The 21,788-nt window shown below is 38.8% G+C and overlaps 2 protein-coding genes across 13 annotated transcripts in view; one reads left to right on the top strand and one right to left on the bottom strand.

The window, feature by feature from the left end:
• The window catches only part of C3G (C3G guanyl-nucleotide exchange factor), a 37,551-nt gene extending 23,135 nt beyond the window's left edge, over window positions 1–14,416 (bottom strand). For 3 of the 12 annotated variants that reach the window (XM_028308794.1, XM_028308725.1, XM_028308750.1), the window contains exon 1: window positions 6,072–7,635. In XM_028308794.1, coding sequence (XP_028164595.1) covers window positions 6,072–6,714 — 643 coding nt within the window. In that variant the 5' untranslated portion in view covers window positions 6,715–7,635. Of the gene's footprint in view, window positions 1–3,129; window positions 3,356–6,071; window positions 7,641–14,238 lie in introns of those variants that run through there. The other 9 variants (XM_028308743.1, XM_028308768.1, XM_028308734.1 and 6 more) reach the window with 7 other exon arrangements.
• Window positions 14,417–14,669: 253 nt separating this feature from the next.
• Window positions 14,670–21,528, top strand: hyx (cell division cycle 73 hyrax). The gene is made up of 12 exons (XM_028308561.1): window positions 14,670–14,998; window positions 15,104–15,209; window positions 15,290–15,409; window positions 15,753–15,898; window positions 15,985–16,210; window positions 16,540–16,711; window positions 16,796–16,927; window positions 17,280–17,454; window positions 17,761–17,878; window positions 18,223–18,364; window positions 20,261–20,402; window positions 20,997–21,528. The coding sequence occupies exons 1-12, from the start codon at window positions 14,868–14,870 to the stop codon at window positions 21,031–21,033; spliced, it is 1,647 nt and encodes a 548-aa protein (XP_028164362.1). The 5' UTR covers window positions 14,670–14,867; the 3' UTR covers window positions 21,034–21,528.
• Window positions 21,529–21,788: the final 260 nt, after the last annotated feature.

Genomic DNA, 21,788 nt, shown 5'->3' with positions numbered 1-21,788 from the left:
TTTAATTAAACAAATGCAAAGCGTGGATGAACTTATGTTAGTTTATTATTAAATTACATTGGCTTTAATTGGATTTGCTCTAAATGTCAATATTGTAGAAATAACTAAAAATAAATGCGTATTTATGTACGCTGATGCGTCATCTTATGTTTTCGTTTTTTAACTTATTACACACCTAATTATACCGTATAGTATACTATAGGCAGTGCCGTATTATCCATAAGGCACTTTAGGCCAGTGCCTAGGGTCCCACTATGACCAGGGGCCCAGCACTCCCGATTAAAAAATGAAAAAAAAAAAAAAATTAAAGATTATTTTCATGCAACAAAACTCAAACCACCTCATAACTTCGCCTTATTTTGGTTTACACATTCAATCGTCATATTTCGATATTGTGGAACCTAATTCATTTTCGTAACGTTGGCATTACTGCTTTAGTTTACATGATAGGCTAAAAAGTCTCACTGCGGAGGCTAGGGAGAGAGGTAAGGTGAGGGTGTGTTGGCTGTATCATTCGATATAGCCAACGCTTTCAATACCATCCTTCATTCCACCATACTCGAGGCACTTCAACATCACAGAGTGCCTCAGTACCTTCGAGCGCTGCTGGCCGATTACTTACGGGACCGCGAAGTCCTGTATGTTAACAGAGACGGCCAGCTCAAACGGCGCGGTGTAGCCTGCGGGGTTCCGCAGGGTTCGGTGCTCGGTCCACTCTTGTGGACCCTAGGCTTCAACTGGCTCCTCCGGGGTGTCCTTCTCGCGGGCATGAGTGTCATATGCGGATGACACTCTCTGGTCACTGCCCGGGGAAGACGTTTGGGGCCGCGGCACGGCTGGCGTCGGCGGGCGGCACATTAAGTAGTCGCTCGCAGAATACAACGCCACGGCCTGAAAGTCGCGCTGGAGAAGACTGAGGCCCTCTTCTTTCCGGGGCCTCACCAGCGCGCCCCTCCCGACGCCCACATTGTGGTTGAGGACGTTAGGATTGACGTCAAAGGCCAGATGAAATATATCTGGGCCTCACGCTTAACGGGAGGTGGCATTTTAGCCCGCACTTCAACGGGCTAGCGCCACGCCTCCTCAAGGCAGCCCGCGCACTGAGATGGCTCTTCCCGAATTTGGGAGTGCCACAAACGAGGTGTCGTCGACTTTATGCCGGCGTTCTGAGGAGCATGGCGCTGTATGGCGCCCCAATCTGGGCGGACGCACTCAACAAGAGGGAGAATGATGCCCTTCTGCGCAGGTCCCAGCGGGCGGGTCATAGCCCAGAAAGTCGCAAGGACCTAGCGCACGGTAGAACACGCTGCGGCGTGCGTCCTCGCTGGTACTCCTCCTTGGGAGCTAGAAGCTGGGGTCATGTCTGTCATCTATCACTGGATGGCAGACCAGAAGGCGCGTGGAAAGCGGGAAGGAGGAAGGAAGACATGACTTTGGTCCTGTTATGAACCAATGGTTGGAACGACCGCACGGGTTCCTCACGTCTGGCGCAGGTGATGACCGGGCATGGCTGCTTCGGTTCGTACCTGCATAGGATCGAGCGAGAGGAATCTCCGCTGTGCCACAAATGCGGCGCGCAGCGGATGATACGGTGCAGCACACCCTCGCTCGCGGTCTGCACAGGCTGGGAGGAGCAGCGCCGTGTCCTCACTGCGGTCGTGGGCCGGGATCTTTCACTTTCGAGCCTGGTCAACGCCATGCTGGGAATTGAAGGATGCTGGAAGGCGGTCGCCTCCTTTTGCGAAGTGGTCTTCCTTCAGAAGGAAGCAGCGGAGCGCGAGCGGGAGAACGATCCTCTCGCGTCATCGCTCCGCAGGCGGAAAAGGGGGTGGAGAAGGCGGTTGTACGACCGTTCTACTCTCCCCCCAGGTGGCGGCCAGTAGGCCGGGGGTGCGAGGGCACCCTTGTCACCTCCGTCTGACGGGAACGACTTGGCGTTTCGGGCCATTCCCGTCGGACTCCCACAAGGGGGGCCTGTAGGGTCCGCCGTGTAGGTGAGCTCGACAGGTGGTGGCAGTGACAGCCCGGAGGTGTCGCGGAAGTCTAAGGCTACGGCCGGATACTCGCGACACCCCCATTTGGGCGATGACGGAACGCCGCGGAGGTTTTAGTGGGTATACCCCGTCCTTTTTAGGACGGAGCAGCGCCCTTTTAGGGTGCCTGGATCCAACACACCACCCTGTCCACCGGGAGTGCTGCAAAGCATTTCCTCCGCGACAAAAAAAGGGGGGCCCGAAACGAGCTGTGCCTAGGGGCCCCGAGATGGTTAATCCGGATTGACTATAGGTACCTAATTGTTTTGAAATATTGCTTAAATTATTATGTTCGTAAGCAATTTAGTTTGGAATTTAAGATGTAAACACATTGTAAAGGTCAGCTGCGTCAATGATTTAGTGTCTTCCAAGGTCATTTCCTTAAAGTCTACTACTTTGTTTGGGTTTGAAGGTTGAGAAAAGATTTTTGGGTGGTTCAAAACATATTGGAACTGAAACAAGATATTTAAATTTTAATTCTGCGGCTTATTTATTGATTCCTGTATTGGAGAAGACAAAACTAGAAGCAGTATTCAAAACTCTTTTTAAAAATCAAAGCCTCTGCAAGAAAGGATAATAACATTGTGCAGGTAGGTATGACGTAGGTATAGCTGTCCAATGTTATATGGTAGGTAAGTACTTGTAGTACCTATCTACAACATACATTGAGCCAGCTTACCTGATCATAACTGCGAATGCTGTATATAGCAAGCGACCGTATAAGGAAAGTATTCAATCGAACCAACCGACTGCTTGATCAAAGTTGTTTTTGTATGTACGAGTACCTAATTGGTCGCTACTTTAAAAGGGAAAATTTCTGCTTAAATTTAAGATAATAAAAATGATTTAATCAAATATTACACATGCTATAACATACAATATCTAAACTATAAAATCAGTCAATTTATGCCATCCTTTATAATATAATCATAATAAAGTACTCCAATGCTCAAAGCTTTGTTACTTCCTTAACATAAAGTTTCAATTTATAATTAGGCCTACTGACTGGATAAAATATTCTAGAACAAAGAATACATTATTATACTACTGCGAAGCATCGACCTAATTGGATTGGATTTAAGTGATTTGGACCTACCTGAGGACAATGACGTAAGCCAGATTCTCGTCACACAAATAAATAACAAATTACTTTGTCTTTCAAGAGTTAACACTGGCGCTCAAATGTACTTCGACTAGTTTGAGCCATAAGGGAGCAATTACAAGGGTAAACACAAGTTTATCACTGGATGTGCGTTTATAAATAAATATCGAGGCGACAGCAGGACGCGCCCAAAGCCGCGGTTTGCGCCGACTGACTGCGACGGACGGACGCCGGTCCTCGCTCCAAGTCCGAGTGCGTCATGCCATACACATCATAAACACGCCCGATATTAAAAACCTACTTAGCATGCAGCTTCGGTAGGACGGCCCTGTCCCATCGTCTCTACACGACCCTTCATACCAAGACACTCCAGGCGATAAGTAATTGACAAAGGAAACATGTAAGTTAAAAACTACTCAAATATTACGAAGTCGAACTACCAGGAAGGATAAAGATAACAAAAACCACTAAAACATTATGAAGAACTACAGGAATTAGTCTACAAAATAGTAGTAGCTAGTATGAAATATAAAATAGGTATGAGCTGTATTATTAGCTAATAATTGTAATTTTATGATAAGACGTAAAGCTTCATAACGGATCTTGCACCATTGTTATATTTTATATTAAAACTAGCTGACCCGGCGAACTTTGTTCCGCCTTAATGGCAATAAATAAGCAGACTTTTTTTTAATTTCGAACGGGATAAAAAGTATCCTATGTCCTTCTCCTGGCTCTAAACTACCTCCCTGACAATTTTCAGCTAAATCGGTTCAGCCGTTCTTGAGTTATAAGCGAAGTAACTAACACGACTTTCTTTTATATATATAGATGTAGAGACTGATTTTCCACTGCAGTTGCAGCAGTAACAGCAAGGATATCTTTGAATTTTCCATTTAGTTCAGGGTTTCTCAGAAATTATTAGAGTATAGGAGATGGAGAACCGTCAGGCCAATCAACAACAAGTGTTTGATTTTTATGTTACAAGTTCCAACATTCAGTTCTGTATTTAGCTTCGCTTAAGACTGAGGACAGTGGGGACCGAATTTACGTAAAAAACAGTAGATGAATGTAACCATTTCGTATCGAAAGCTCCAATGTTACATTTCCTATCTCTACACAATAAACAAATCGTTAACCATTTCCGGCCGAAAACTCTTACAAAATACAATGTACTAACGTTAATACATAGAGATGCTCAAAAAATTTCTGAGAATAATTGCTTATCTTTCAATATTATTATGGATATTAAGTACCTACCTATACGAATGAATACGTACCTACTTCTAAAACAAAGTTAGTTAACATAAAACGTGTAAAGATTTTGCTAATTAGAAAAATATACACTTTTTCACGCCATTTTTATCCTAATGGTTTACAATGTGTTAATGTGGGACTTTTCCGATAGCTTCCATGAAATATAAAGCAAAGTCAAAGACAATACACATTTTCCAGAGACGCGGACAAATCTTTCAACAAGCTTTTAAACATGCTCAGAAAAATCTGAAAAATCTTTCTTACATGCCACTAAGATTTCTATAATGGATGAAAACATTGTTAGTAGATAATTTAAATTGTTACAATTTGCAGCAGATAATAATCTGTGTGTTATGATGATGACGAAGTCTTTGTTGCATATCGAAAAAAAGAAAGTAAATTGTGATCAATGTGTAGATAAACACCAGTCAGTGAAAATACTAACGAATCAAAAATTTTACCTCTAAGAAAGTTTTATATTAGAAACTCGAATAAATGTTTATGTAATATTGCTAATTAGATTTTAGATGTGCATTTTTCTGAGAGTTGATACCGTTTAACAGGATTAATCGCATTCAAAGATGAAATGAAAATTATTTTTTTAAAAAGCAGGCAAAGTGGTGGAAAGGCATGCGTAGATGTATACATACAACCTACAATGTTTATTGCGGCAATCGATACTACTTGAGAAGAAGTAATAGTATTCAGGGGGTATTATTCAACACAGTTTTTGTGTACGGCCTTAACATTATCGCAACAATGGAATATGGACACAATGGTGTGGTTTCCCGCGTCTCTTACGCCTTGTTATACAAGATCAAGCATTTCATTAGATGCACTAGCTTAGCTCTTTACAAAGCGCAGCTACACGAACAAGGAAGAAAAACCGAAAGCTCTCCAGGCTGCATTCTCTTCCGTTTCGCTGTGTGGAAATAGAGCATAGTTATCTAGTTACGTCCGACTTTCAATTTTGCAATACGGCAATGAGTCCGCCCATCACGTTACGCATGTAGATTGTCAGTCATACTTATTACGATAAATCGTTTACGGTTTAGTAAACTCCGGCTGCTAATTTAACCTTTTCCCTGTTTCAACTACACGAGAAAAACTTAAACATCGTTAAGTATTTGTATTTGATTCATGAGATGAGAACCTGCTAAAGGCCGAACGAAAGCAATCAAAATTAATATGAACCATTATGCCGTCATGAGAACGCTGAATCAGGTTGACAATATAAAAATATAAACCTTGACATACATAACCTTATACTTAATCGACATTTAAAACGAATGAAGACGGGAAAATTTGTAGAAAACCTTAAATTATAAATTAATGTAATTTACCTACCATTTTTGAATTTAGTGAAGGGATAGAGTTGAACTGAGACATAACGCCTGTAAATAAAACTACGATATTATCGTGATTGGCACTGCTAATAAACAAAATTAATATCACATTACTAGAGTAATCGTAGATTTAATCGAAGCAATTGTTAATTAATTGTTTTTCTTTTTGTATTTTAGTTGTGAAAAGATACGTAGGTATATTATTTTTTACTTTCTTACAATGTGCAACAGTCAGTGTAAACATGTTAAATGAGTGAGTGACAGAAATCCATATGGATCATGGATGTCAAGAATACTGGATTTATGTCTTTATATTATGTATTAATTAGTTACCGTGGACATTATTGACTGCCGCGTGTCTTTCCCCGCTGATCTGGCGGTACACGCCGACTCCGGGCGCGGGCGCGCTCCTCAGTATGCGTCGCTGCAAGGGGCGACGACGCGCATCCACGACGGAGTATGAATTTTTAACATCATCACTCCGCGTTGCCACTGAAATATCTTCTGAAGGGGAGACGTAATGTTTCAATTTCCCGTCATCCAATAAATTTTGCAGGCTGAATCCATTTCGAATCTTCTCTCTTCTCACATCATTCTTCTTCACAGGTTTGATCGTCAGATTATCAAAACTTTTACAAGGTGTTAGTGATTTATTATTATTCCTTATATCAATAATTAATTTACTTGGATCAAACACACTAATCCGTGGACAGTGGTCTACTATTATGTCTGGTGTCTTGTACTGTGTATTTCTATTTTGTACTAAAGACTCTACCTTACGGTTATTTCGATGTTTAATGTTTTTTATGTTATTTTTCAGAACTGACGTTCCTCTCTCTTCGAGATTATGAAATACATCGTTCGATTCTAAAAAGTTTATCGGGCTTAGACCATTTTTATACACCCGATAACTTCTTTTATTTCTTCGTTGGTTTTGATTGTCATCGTATATAAAACTTTCGTCGTAATGTGGCATTTTGTCCGAGTTTAAATACGGTGCCGCATTATTTGTCGGCACCTGTCAGCGACATAATAGCTTAGAGCTTTGTCGAAAATAAAATATCAGGATCACAAGCGAGACACTGATAAAACAAGACTTTACCTTGTTACGATGTAAGTCAGCCTCAGAAATAGCGAGTTTCGTATGTACAATTAGGTCATTATTTATTTACAGTGAGCGTCGTGACGCTCGTCATATGCGCATCACGCGCCGCAGCTCGCTACAGATTGCTGCTGTTCAGTCCGTCTGTCTGACCCGACAACCTTGACACTACAAAATTGGACACCACTCCAAACGTCACATGAATCTGTATCTGCCCAATTGGTATTCCGTGTTCTAGTTGGACGTATTTAAATTAACAAATATGTACATCATTACTCAAGATTTCTTACAATGGCGACTTGGGTTACGAAACCTCAATAGTTGATGTTTACACTAGCTAAACAAACTTAGAAATTGAATAGCGGAATTAACGACTTTCTCTGGGTTTCCGTCACTTGATTTTGGACACCTGTGTTTTCACCTGTCAGCACAATTATTACACGCTATGACACAACACAATTTCTATAAAACACAATATTGTTATTTTTTACTATCGCTTAAAAGTAATGAAAATTTAGAAAACTGAAGGTTTTCGCTCCGAAATGCCATGGATAACCACATCGAACGGACGACACGGCAGAACTAAAAATAACCATGAGTTTTTCACAACACGATCTCGATATTCAGCAGAGCAACGAGTTGGCGAGCCCATGCGCAACGAAGCATAAGATTGACACGGGGTGCCGATCGATCGCAGTGGCCCGTGCGCCCGAGCAAGCAAGCGGTCGGCCGAGGGCGGCGGCGCGGCAGCACTGGCAGGCTGGGCTGCTGTCGCCGAGAGTGAAAGTGTTGGCTCCACCAGGCATCTCCGCCGACTGCGCCCGCGCACACCTGTCCCTACAATTGACCGATTCTCCGCTAATTTGTGATCGTTACCTAACAACCGTAATCTCTTCCTACACGGTAATGTAACTAATGTAAGTAACTGTTTCGAAGCACCGGAGGACATTTGCAATGATATTGACGAAATACGCCGCTTTACAACAAGTCTGCAACAATACGTGACTTTTAAAATATTTAATTCAAAACAAAACCTACTAAACTCCGTTATCACCTTGCCCTAGATTAGGTAGGTAACCTAATAGTTAATTCCACTAATTAGTTCGAAAAAAGGATGTACGTGAGTAATGCACTCTATTTGTGTTTAATGTTTATCCTTTTTTGTATTGGAATATAACAAAATAACAGGTAGATAATTATTTACAAAAGAAATGCATTCGACTCTACATTTCGAAAAAAATAGGATAAAACCTGAATGTGCGGTTAAGGGGTACGGTATAAAAAATTCGAAATTACGTTCCTGAAATTCCGAAAGTAGTTCAGAACCGCTTTAAATTAAATCGAAATTACATTGCAAGAAGAAACCGACCTTGCTGTTCTCAATAAGGTATGCTGGCTGTGTAACTAATTATAAATATGTTAACAATGTATCTCAATAAATTATTTTAATAATTACCTAACCTTGTAAACAATGTTGTAGATTAATAAACAAATCTTTATGTGAGTATAGTATGGCCTACCAATACCATCTATACATATTTCCACAAAGTGAGCAGATCGAATCTAGATACATTACTTGCAGTTTTATTGGAAGTCGTGCTGTAGATCCTGGCTACACAGGAGTTGCAGCGGTTGGACATTTTCTCTACCTATCTGAACAGAAAAACTTCAAATACATATTTTACCAAAATGCCGAAGGAGTCTAGAATTAGCCTCTTCATTTTTAATTCAGAGCAACTTTCCATTTATTTTTTCTGAATGAACCTAATAAAAAAACGGAATATTAATCACAACCTACACATCTACGTAGGATTTAGTTACACCTAAGCCAAAGACCATGATTGGTAAATCTAGTGTGCATTTACATACAAGTGTAAGTAGGCAATAGCACAGTAAGAAGTGTGTTAGAGATCTGTGTCACTTGACCATTAGCAGTTTGCGCCAGGGCTACATGCAATGCCATCTGTGAACTGCCTAGTAACGGGTATAGAGCACGCAACCGACATGCACTTGTCACGGTTTATTGACAGCAATATCTAAATGTTCAGTTCGTGTGAACACTGAACCCTGTTCAGCGTGGCCAATTAACATAAGACGCCTAAAGATCAGAAATTCTTGAGAAAGCTGTGGTAATCGTTGACAAAACAAAGCAATAAAATAACCGCAAGTCATGATAGTCTATGTTTGACGGTGCTTTTATAACAAAAGTAGCGCTGCCTATCTTTCTGGGACTACTCATGGAACTGCCAAACTTTTATAGACCATGATAATTATTCTCAGGACAATCAACGCGAGGAGGCCTAGCAACACAGAACGGTTAGTCCGAAATAACGGAAGATTACTACCTAGTAAGAATGAAACAAACTGATATTCATCATACATATCTATTAACGTGTATTATGCTTTAAATGCTATACATCTTTAATTGTGATAATTTAGCCATTTATCTGTTACTTTGATGGATGTAATAATGAGTAGGTACCTATAATGATGTTTTTTTTTATCAATCTACAGAGAGCATAGAGTTTCACGCTACCCAGCCACGGTCCGTGCAACTCACTTTCCAATAAACTAGCCCGGCTTTAGATAGCTAGCTAGTCTAGCTACCTAACCTAACGGGATCATACACTTCGAGTTGCTTGCCCGATTATTACATCAACACAAAGTATTATTGCCTTCTTTTCTTAGATATATTGCAGATCATCAACGAAAATTGTTTTCACGACCATGTTGACCAACCTTAGTCAATGTCTTAAGTGAAATCGCTAACAAAACCAGCTTGAATATTTATTTCAAGTTGAAAGAATTACGAAAACATACCATATTGTTACTAAGTTTGCTCAATAGTACAGTGTCTGAAGAACTCGTCACGACTCTATGCAACAAGAAAACAGTACCTAATGATAAAACGAATTACGTTGCACTTTGGAGCAACGTCGTGAGCGAACGAGGACATGAAAAAAGAACATCACGTTTCAAGTCCCGTACAACTAGCAGAGACAAAATGTAACGCAAATAATTTATCTGACCAGCCAGAATTGGTGTTAGCAATTCAGTAGTGAAGTAATTTTTTTGTTAATTCACGAGTTCATCTCGTGTTCGCGACCATAACAATGGTAACAGTCAATCATATCAATAACAGGAAGGCCACACTCGTGTGAAGTTTTATTGAAGGCTCCCTCGAGAACCTATTAAACACATCTTATGCGCCGAAGGTCAAAATCCTTTCAACAGTAATTTGTCAATTCTTTTAACTGAACATAATTGGTGTGTATTAAAGTTATCCATAAGTTCTCACGATTACATTTCAATTACGCTTTTTTTAATTATCAGACTGAGATTTAGATTCATTTATAATGTGACCGTTAATAGCTGCTCTATAATGATCAGCTATCGCAAATAATGTAGCCAGTTTATTTCCATTTTCGGATTTTCATGCGGTTTTTACCAATAGATAGAGAGATTCGTGACAAGAAACACTTGGAAGGACGTGCGCTATAAAAACTCTCTGTGACATTAATATTAACGCAAAGACGCGGACAAAAGCTATTAGGTAATCACCAATCTTCCCGAGGTGACCTTATACATACGATATGCATATGCACTTCAAATCAAAACTGTAATGACTAGATTGAACTAGATACACAGAGGAGAATTGAATTGGCGCATTCAAATGAACATTTGCATAGAAGACGTTATGTAAATAGCTTGAGGTAATCGAGGCAACATGTGGTAAGCGCAAATGGGTTCCTCATAACGGGTTTCTGTGTTCAGATGAGCATTACGGCGTAGAAATGTGTCACAGCACCAACAGGTCCAGAATAACTTACAGAAAATGTTTGTCGACCACATTCTATGGACATCATATCACATTTCATTTATTACAGCGCAGCGAATGCTGCAATTTATTTATTGCTCAAAGGTTAATCTCAAAACAATTGCATAAGCTGCGTCCATACTTATTTGAACATGAACGGATACGCAATCATAGATGATTTGACGGGCAAGATAGAGGTCTTTAAAATAAATGGTTTCTAACGACTACAAAGTTTAAAATTGGTTTCAATATCATTTACAAACTTACGACATACGAGAGAATCTCGTAATGTTAGTATTTGCTATAAGTAACTGTGCCTTTATGCAGCAGCACACAACAAAAAAGCTAGAGCGTTTATTTCATAAAAGCTATTGGTGAAAATCTTATTTAATTGTAGTAATTAATATCTTTGACAGTAAATACACGCTTCAAGTATAGAGGTACTATGTAATCATTATGAGGGAAATAGATTGTTCGGCACGTCGCGAAACCGCGACTCGGGCTAAGTCCCGTTACAGTGCCACAGATCGCCTCTGTAGATGTGCCAGGGCACAAGAAACTAGGAAGCGTTTTGCTGGTATTATTACATTGCATTTTCAGGCATGCAGAGACGATAATCCTATGTCGGGCAAGAGCTCTCAGTAAACATCGTTGAAATGACATGATGACTCAACATAATATTATGACTCTACATAATTTAAGATTGAGTATATTCACTAAATTTCCTTGTCGTAGCTCAAAAATAGTCCGAAAAAAATGCCAGCGTATAAAAATACAAGGAACAGAATGCAGTTACAGAAGACTCTGTAATGTTCTGTAACCTAAATCGCGATGGCAAAGATCCCTTTCCTATGGTATGCCATTGAACACTATGATTTCGTCAGCAATTAGCCGTCGAAGAAATTAAAGTCTCAAGAGCATTCTAGTTTAAAATAACATAAGAAATAACAAAATTCCTATGGAAAGAAATAAGATCTATTGATGGAAATGAATTGAGGCAATGACCGGCATAGGTACTTCGCAGCCAGCTGGCCCTGCACCGCGAAAGGAATGTCTAATTCTATAGAGTTCTGCCCCGTTACGATCTGGGATTTTCGCGAAGCGCTGCATTTAGATGTCAACTTATTACAAGTAAGGTATGTAGAGTTAAGGTATGTTAAAGATAAAGCAAAGTTGCAGCATTCGATGTGTTGCTACCGATCAACGAAAATTATATTTTTATGGAGAGGCTTGTAAATCTTATCGAAAAACATTTATTATTTTCACACATTGACTTGCATTGCTGTTGTCTTGTAGGACTTCACACTTCACGGACAATTAAATGCCTGGGGAAACACGATGAAGAGAACTTTCTCAATTGAAAAGAAACTCAAACAACATAATAGCTACGTAGGTAGGTAGGTACGTCCCCTAGTCGTCGTACCTTGGCGAACTAAGAAGTTACTGACTGAATCAAACGTAATCAACCACGAAGTTTGGTGAGGCGATTCATTATTTATCATCCTCCAGGTTATCATCGTATGATACTAATATGAAATATCATATTACCTACCTAATATTTGTGTGCGATAGTGTAAATATCATTCAGGAAAGCCTGTTTCCTTATTCGTATGTGTCAATTTTCACAAATTGTAACATTACTTCCTCGTAAATATTAAAATTAATAGGTACGCGGTTTTATTTCATGACATTTATAGGAACTATATTATCAAATGTACCTAGGTAGGTTGGGGGAGGCCTTTGTCCAGCAATGGACGTCATTCGGCTGAAACGAACGAACTAGGTAGGTAGTATTTTGTTATTGCACTTGTAAATTCTGTAATGAATAGATTAATTAAATTAACTCTAGATTTGAATCCTTCTACAAGCGTTCAAGTCGTCCATTGAAGTGAGTAGGTACCCACACAAATATTTAACATCATGGATAAGCGTTTCGCTCAAGTGGGACAGAACAAATAGCGGGCTTGCGCGCGCGCCGGATGCTGCGCTCGGTCACTCTTCCCATAAACGTATTCAAACGTGGACTAGCAGAACTATTCTGATCACTATTACGAATGGTATAATATAGGCACAAAATATAATGTTTGCAATATGTATGTCATAAGTGCCACTTGTGGTCTAAACTGAATAAATATTTTTGATTTTGATTTTGATTTTGTAACTACATTATTATTTTGTATTCAATCAGTGGTTCACTTTTCGGGCCTAGGATGATGACCTTAAAAACAATTTGACCTAGAAAAAACACAAAATCATACTAGCAATTAGGTAGGTAGGTACCTACATCTTGCACATTCTTGAATTATCATCAGACAAAGAGCACAGCGACAACTATGTTATTTAATATCACACATAACATAATAGACATCAATTTTTACATGGTCTTGCATAACATAACATAATTGACATCAATTTTTACATGGGGGCTCGTGGAAACTGCTTGGATTTTGTTTACAAATTATGATGAAAATCTACAAGTTAGACTTCTTAATATTAAATATTGAATTAAAATTAAATTAAAGTTTAACATTCAATTTACACAATAATGTTACTGTTCATGGGAAATAATTTCAACAGATAGTGTAGGAATCTACATAAGGAAAATTTGTTATTTCCTATAATAATTACAATATGAATATGTGATTTAACACAGAAACTATTTATTTTAACTAAGGGTCAAGAAGAATGACTGACATAAAACTACAATATTTTTCATTTTTTTATTCTGGAAAATACATAATATTACATTTATATTATAAATTGTCTATTGAATAACGAATTCAGAAAAATATTTCCGTAATTTAAAATAATATATTAAAAATTCTTTGTAGAGAAGTTGAGAGAGGCCTTTGTCCAGCTTTGAGGGTCTTTTAACCGAAAAGGAGGGTTAAGAAAAATATCACAACACAACGCTCCAATCAGTTTACTATTAATTTTATGTCTTTAAGAAAATAAGTAACTAAGCACAAGTTGTTCAAGACAAAATTATTGGCATTAGGTTGTATAGATCCATGTAGGGAATGGAGAAGGAAAGAGAAAATAAGAATAATTTATACCTACATATTTATACATATAAAATTACCATAGCATACCTACTATCAAAACAAAATATTGTGTATTAATCTTTGCTAATCTGTTTGACTTGTTTTTAACCAGATGCTACTTGTATTAAAAATATTAATTAAGTACATAGGTATACTTACTCTCAAGCTTTCAATAAATTAGAAATAATGACTCATTTTGGAACTTTGGACAAGTAAGCAAATTCTTAACACTAAGACTAAGCTAATGTCAGGAGCATAATAAACAGCTTTAAAAATCGAGCAATAAATTACAGAAGTAGGTACGTGAGTTAATCAATGATGTTTTTTTGTTTTAGTTTTTCTTTTCTGAGCTTGTCTCAATTTTTTAATTTTGTCAATAATGTTTCAATTAGTTTACACACAAATTATTTAAGATTTTTAGCACGACAATCATTTCTAATAAAAAACTTATAATCATTTATGTTAGAAAGTCAGTTTGAAACAGCGAAATTAGGTACAATTGAAAGATGAAAATGCAGAATGTTACGCATAGCTTACCTTGTCCGCATTTCTCAGTCTTGGGAGTAGAAGTCATTGTGTAAGTAATTTTAGATCCACTATGGCATATTATCACTTCTGACACGGTTCATAAGAATAAAATATTAAAAAATAATATACTATTCACAAAAATATCAATAAATGAAGATCTGACCGGCAGCCATGTTTAGAAACAATTTGCAATTTTAGAAAATATCTAGTATACCAGCGCCATCTATACGAAATAAAGCTAATCTTTAAGACAATGTAGTTATTCTATGTAATACTAGATGGCGTTACAGAAAGTTAATGCGACAGATTTTATCCATGTTGTGGATAATGCAATGGTTATAGTGACGACTTTTTTGTGTACCGATGTCAAATAAATAGTAGAATTTTTGGCTGCAACTTTGCTGAACACTATTTTTTCTTCTCTATGTTGGCAAAATTGATTCAAAATGGAGATTATTTATTTGTCGTGGTGTTTCGCAGGCGCAAGCGAGCGAGTTCAATAGTTTTTACTGATAACGTGTCGTGTGGTAAATAATGAATTACTTGTTTATCCAAGCTGGTGAATGTTAGACTTTAGTGCGGTTATTAATTTTGATTGTTAGTGACTATAGTGTGAATAATAAATCAAAAACGTAATCATGGCGGATCCTCTCAGCTTACTTCGCCAGTATAATGTAAATAAAAAAGAAATAATAGAGCGCGATAATCAAATTATATTTGGTGAATTTTCGTGGCCGAAAAATGTTAAAACAAACTATCTTATGTATGGGTAAGTAATCAAGAAGAATTGGTATTATTGATATGTGCTTACCACGTCCGTGTTAGTTCATTTGGTAGATAATTTGTTAATTTTTATTACCTTACTATGTTTTAGATCGGGGAAAGAAGGAAGTGTTAAAGAATATTATACATTGGAATGTCTGCTTTTCTTTCTCAAAAACACACAACTTACCCATCCAGTTTACGTCAGACAAGCAGCTGTAAGTAAACTCTCACCACAGCTCAACTGAAACTTTACTCATGAAAGAACAAATCAACAAATCGTGGTATTTTTTTGTAGGCGGCAAACATTCCTGCAGTGCGTCGCCCAGATCGTAAAGAGCTGTTGGCTTATTTGAATGGAGAAACTGCTACTTGTGCCTCTATAGACAAAAGTGCGCCACTAGAAATTCCAACTCAGGTAAGCATACATTTAATTTTGCCTTTCTCTTTCATAATGTTCAGACTTTTCGCTGTCCATCATTAATAATTGTCCCAAATAGTTATCATTGAATTTTTTGCACAAAGTGATTAAATATTAATTATTTTGTTTATGAAGGCTATGAGAATCTTACTTTACAAAGTTCTGTTTAATTCTTATTGGATATGAATCCTTTACATTTGAAATAAGTTTCAAGTTGATTCCAGTGAATGTAATGATAAATTTACAACCATATAAAGCAGTTACCTTTTTCGAGTTTGGCAAAATTAATCAACTTTTGAACCTTCCTGAAACATCTTTATTAATCACAATGGTCCAATAGGTAAAGCGCACACATGACAATGATGGGGGAGAATCAGCGGCTAAAAAACCTCGTATTGAGGAGACACATGTGCAAAAAGTTCGAGAGCAACTTGCTGCACGTCTTGATGCACCAAAGGAAGCATCAGTCACCGTTGACAATATTAAGTAAGTGAGATATAAATATTTTTAAACATTGAACAAAAGTGTTGGTAATGATCTATTCTAATTATATATATTTTTTACTTTACTAGGTCTTTATCTGAAGCTATGTCAGTGGAAAAAATTGCAGCTATCAAAGCAAAACGTTTAGCTAAAAAAAGGACAACTATCAAGAGCAATGACTATTCAGACACATTGGGAGTGGTTGGTTCAGACTTGCGTGCAATCCTAGACTATGATGTTGACCTCACTAAAGACATTATCAGTCGTGAAAGGCAGTGGAGAACTAGGACCACAGTTTTACAAAGTAATGGAAAGGTATGTTTAATAATGTTGTTTAATATTTAAATATTAAGGTGAGAGATAAAACATTATTATCAGTCACTTAAAAAAAATGGGTAAATATTACATTGTCTAAGAAGCATTGCATCATCATCATCATTTCAGCCATAGGACGTCCACTGCTGAACATAGGCCTCCCCTAATGCTTTCCACGTTGATCGAGCGGCCTGCATCCAGCGCTTCCCTGCTACCTTTACGATTTACGAAGAAGCATTGCATGCTTGTGTGCAATATTTTGTACACCACCAAAAAATGATAATATCTGTAATTGTGTATCTATTTAACATAAAGCTTTTCTTGTTTAGATGTTTGCCAAAAGTATTCATGCACTGCTAAGCAGTATAAAAGCCCGTGAAGAGGGCAGGCCAGGGGCTCCAAGACCACAGCCGGTTGTCATGCCACCTCCCACTGCTTTACCAGCTCAGCAAGCTCAGTATAACAGATACGATCAGGAAAGATTTATTAGACAAAAAGAAGGTGTGTAATCATTTTATATGTAACATTAAGGTGTTCTTTAGATTTTATAGAATATGTTGTACTATTTAATGTTTCTTATTGCAGAGACGGAAGGGTTCAAAATCGATACTATGGGTACATATCACGGTATGACCCTGAAATCAGTGACGGAAGGTCCCAGTGTGCCCGTCGCAGCGCGAGCTCCGCAAACGCCTACACACCCTCGCCAGATGTCGCGTAAGTATTCTGTTTTTTTCTTTATAATACAAAAATAAATTTTTCCTTCCTTCCTTTCCTTCCTCCTTTTTTCCTTCATGCATTTCATATTCCTATAAATATTAGATAATAGAATAGATTGTGTTGATTGTGTAATAAATTAAACCACAATACTCCAGTAGGGGACTCCAATAGAGAACAAATTCCGCTCGAAATTTTCGAATCGATCAACCAGTCCAATGTGACGATAGCTTAACATGCTTCATCATGTTTATTCATTACTTACACAGTAATGAACCATGCATGAAAGCGATTCGTGAGTTTATTAATTTAGCTATGAATTAATTTGAATGTCATGTGTTTTTGTTTGCAGAAAACAATTCTTTACCGAACGGTACGCCGGGAAGGCGAGAGTTACTGCCGGTGACGGCGGCGCGGCCTCCTCCGGGCGGCAAGCGGCCCTCGCGCACACCCATCATCATCATACCGGCTGCGGCCACCTCGCTCATATCCATGTACAACGTCAAAGACATGCTGCAGGAACTCAAGTGAGTAATATACTGTTACCATGTTATTAATAAATAATACCACATAATATAAATAGTACCTGTGGATGTAAAAAAAATACTAAGGTACAAATTATGCTAAAATCTGACCTCCACAACCCATCTGGGCAAGTGTGGGGAGTGTAGGTACAATCCTCCATTTGTCTCTGATAAATTATAGAGTGTGCAGTGTGGACTAAAACATACCCATCTTATTTTAGGAGATAATTTCTGTCATGTGTTCATACCAATAGACTTTTTTTGCCAATTTAACTTTTACCCAAAACTTAAGTTTTTTATTATTTACAGATTCGTGCCAGTGGAACAGAAGAAAGCGGAAGGTTCGGCCCGTGAAAATGAAATATTGCTGCAAAGGAGGAAAGGTGCCTCTGGTGATCACCCACCGACTGCAGCAAATACAACCACGGTAAGAATTTTTATATACCTTCCTTCTTGACTATTATTTAACTCTTAAATAAACCGTCAGCTTTAGGTATACCTAATACATTTCCGCAACAATTAAATTGGGTTCTGGATGTCAAATATATTTCATCGTTCGTTCGTCTCAGCCAAATGACGTCCACTGCTGGACAAAGCTCTCCCCCAAGGTTTGCCACAATGAACGGTCCTGCGCTGCCCGCATCCAGGGTCTTCCCGCGATCCTTACCACGCTACGTCTTCCAGCCCGTGGTCGCCACTCGAGAACTTTCCTGCCGCAACGGCCATCGTCAAATATATTTCATGTCTTAACATTTTTATTTCTATTCACAGGTACCTTATCGTGTTGTGGACAACCCAGGAAGATTGTCAGCCGCAGAATGGGATCGGGTTGTCGCTGTGTTCGTGCAAGGTCCAGCTTGGCAGTTCAAGGGCTGGCCATGGGACGGAAATCCAGTTCAAATATTTGCTAACAGTGAGTACTCATTGTTTGATTTATGACTCTAACGCCCGTATTCAAAAACATTACTTTGAGGTCTCACAGTGCGCGTGGACGCACAGGGTGACACGAACCAATCACAGAGCTCTGTTCAACGCTGTGCGTTCGATTATCTGCTTAGTATGGGCTCAGACAAATATAAAAACCAAACCAAAATGCAAAATTGTTTTCTGTACTTTATTTTTGCACTCATAAATTCTATTATAGTCGCTACTGTAGCCAATATGCTTTATCTAATATAAGACACGTGTAATCTTTCAATTAAGTATAATTAAAGGACCAAACAAATGCATTGGTGGCATGCTACAATTTTAATCATTGTTCCAGTCTGTGCCTTCCATCTGAAGTACGACGAGATGAAACTGGNTGAAAGCGATTCGTGAGTTTATTAATTTAGCTATGAATTAATTTGAATGTCATGTGTTTTTGTTTGCAGAAAACAATTCTTTACCGAACGGTACGCCGGGAAGGCGAGAGTTACTGCCGGTGACGGCGGCGCGGCCTCCTCCGGGCGGCAAGCGGCCCTCGCGCACACCCATCATCATCATACCGGCTGCGGCCACCTCGCTCATATCCATGTACAACGTCAAAGACATGCTGCAGGAACTCAAGTGAGTAATATACTGTTACCATGTTATTAATAAATAATACCACATAATATAAATAGTACCTGTGGATGTAAAAAAAATACTAAGGTACAAATTATGCTAAAATCTGACCTCCACAACCCATCTGGGCAAGTGTGGGGAGTGTAGGTACAATCCTCCATTTGTCTCTGATAAATTATAGAGTGTGCAGTGTGGACTAAAACATACCCATCTTATTTTAGGAGATAATTTCTGTCATGTGTTCATACCAATAGACTTTTTTTGCCAATTTAACTTTTACCCAAAACTTAAGTTTTTTATTATTTACAGATTCGTGCCAGTGGAACAGAAGAAAGCGGAAGGTTCGGCCCGTGAAAATGAAATATTGCTGCAAAGGAGGAAAGGTGCCTCTGGTGATCACCCACCGACTGCAGCAAATACAACCACGGTAAGAATTTTTATATACCTTCCTTCTTGACTATTATTTAACTCTTAAATAAACCGTCAGCTTTAGGTATACCTAATACATTTCCGCAACAATTAAATTGGGTTCTGGATGTCAAATATATTTCATCGTTCGTTCGTCTCAGCCAAATGACGTCCACTGCTGGACAAAGCTCTCCCCCAAGGTTTGCCACAATGAACGGTCCTGCGCTGCCCGCATCCAGGGTCTTCCCGCGATCCTTACCACGCTACGTCTTCCAGCCCGTGGTCGCCACTCGAGAACTTTCCTGCCGCAACGGCCATCGTCAAATATATTTCATGTCTTAACATTTTTATTTCTATTCACAGGTACCTTATCGTGTTGTGGACAACCCAGGAAGATTGTCAGCCGCAGAATGGGATCGGGTTGTCGCTGTGTTCGTGCAAGGTCCAGCTTGGCAGTTCAAGGGCTGGCCATGGGACGGAAATCCAGTTCAAATATTTGCTAACAGTGAGTACTCATTGTTTGATTTATGACTCTAACGCCCGTATTCAAAAACATTACTTTGAGGTCTCACAGTGCGCGTGGACGCACAGGGTGACACGAACCAATCACAGAGCTCTGTTCAACGCTGTGCGTTCGATTATCTGCTTAGTATGGGCTCAGACAAATATAAAAACCAAACCAAAATGCAAAATTGTTTTCTGTACTTTATTTTTGCACTCATAAATTCTATTATAGTCGCTACTGTAGCCAATATGCTTTATCTAATATAAGACACGTGTAATCTTTCAATTAAGTATAATTAAAGGACCAAACAAATGCATTGGTGGCATGCTACAATTTTAATCATTGTTCCAGTCTGTGCCTTCCATCTGAAGTACGACGAGATGAAACTGGACGCGAACGTGGCGCGCTGGGCCGTGTCCGTGCTCAACCTCAGCCGCACCAAGCGCCATCTCGACCGCGCCGTGCTGCTCGGCTTCTGGGAGACGCTCGACAAGTAAGTGTGCTCACCTGTCGCTTGTCACTATCCCTAACACCGCGTCATATACGAGATGCAACTGGACGCGAACGTGGCGCGCTGGGCCGTGTCCGTGCTCAACCTCAGCCGCACCAAGCGCCATCTCGACCGCGCCGTGCTGCTCGGCTTCTGGGAGACGCTCGACAAGTAAGTGTGCTCACCTGTCGCTTGTCACTATCCCTAACACCGCGTCATATACGAGATGCAACTGGACGCGAACGTGGCGCGAATAGGATTTAAGATACCGCGCAAGCACTCTCAAATTTAACAGCTGCTTAAGACGATTTGACAGTTGTTTGAGTAGTGCTTAGCGTTGAATGGCGTTTCAGTATGCGAAAATTCATTTAAGTGGCGTTTGAGTGCAACTTAATTTGAGAGGTGCTTAAAAATTGAGAACTGCTCAGATATTGTTTTGAGTATGCGAAATGTAAGTTTAGGAGCTGCTTAACTATTTGAGAAGCCGTCAAATATTTAAATGGCGTTTCAGTATTCGGCCGTTTATTGCGCATTCGTCTTCAAAATCTAATTCTCACTTAGTCACCCTCAACTTACATGTTATCTCTATTGTTTCAGGCACATGATGAAGAATAAGCCGCATCTTAGATTCTAAGTCTGAATAAGGGCCGATTTTTCAATTGCCAGTTAATTTTTGTCTGAAGAAAAAAGTTGAAAGTTTTGCCAAAAACATCACTTATTCATCAGATAAAAAATGCCTAGTTATTGAAAAATCGGCCCTTAGTAGTGTATAAAATATATCCTAAAGTTTTATTATATTTTACCGTGTGAATATCCAGTAAAAAGCTTTTTAAAAGCAAAGCGAATCTAAGTCAGATGGTACCATTTAGTGACTATTTTGGCTCTTCAATCCCACCTATCAAGCCTTGACCGACTTAGATCTGTTTAAACTATGACTAATTTTACTTTGATTTGTAAATGAACTGTAGTCTTATTAGCATGACTTTAATGTTATTATTTAGTCGCATTTAGAAAACGTCCAGTGTGATAGCTATGCATACATCGACTTAGAAAACTTAGAGACAATAGATTGTTAAATGTATATCTACAGATAACTTTAACATTGTACCTACGTCCTACATGTTAATTAGTTAAAACACTCAGTTGAATGTATCTGCATACAGACAGTTAACACTTTTACCAAAATACTTAATTAATGGTATTGACATGGTCAAAGATCTGTGATCTTTGTGTAATTTCACAACAATAAATATTGATTGTTGAACATACAACTGACTTTTAATTTAAACTTACACCGAACTCTTATTCTAAGTAAGGTTTAAAAGGAACTACTTTTCATGGGTTTTTATCAAATAAGAACGCTATCATTTATTTTAAGTCGTCTTTATT

This window comes from Ostrinia furnacalis, unplaced genomic scaffold (assembly GCF_004193835.3).
Source record: "Ostrinia furnacalis isolate ACB-3 unplaced genomic scaffold, ASM419383v2 OfSCF0207, whole genome shotgun sequence".
NCBI classification, from domain to species: Eukaryota; Metazoa; Arthropoda; class Insecta; order Lepidoptera; family Crambidae; genus Ostrinia; species Ostrinia furnacalis.
This window is presented reverse-complemented; position numbering and strand designations above follow the sequence as displayed.

Excerpts from the sequence above, each read along its gene's own strand:
- hyx (XM_028308561.1), top strand. The coding sequence starts at position 14,868 with ATGGCGGATCCTCTCAGCTTACTTCGCCAGTATAATGTAAATAAAAAA. Across the intron at positions 14,999-15,103 it reads ACAAACTATCTTATGTATGG|ATCGGGGAAAGAAGGAAGTG; the intron begins GTAAGTAATCAA and ends ACTATGTTTTAG. Across the intron at positions 15,410-15,752 it reads CACTAGAAATTCCAACTCAG|GTAAAGCGCACACATGACAA; the intron begins GTAAGCATACAT and ends ATGGTCCAATAG.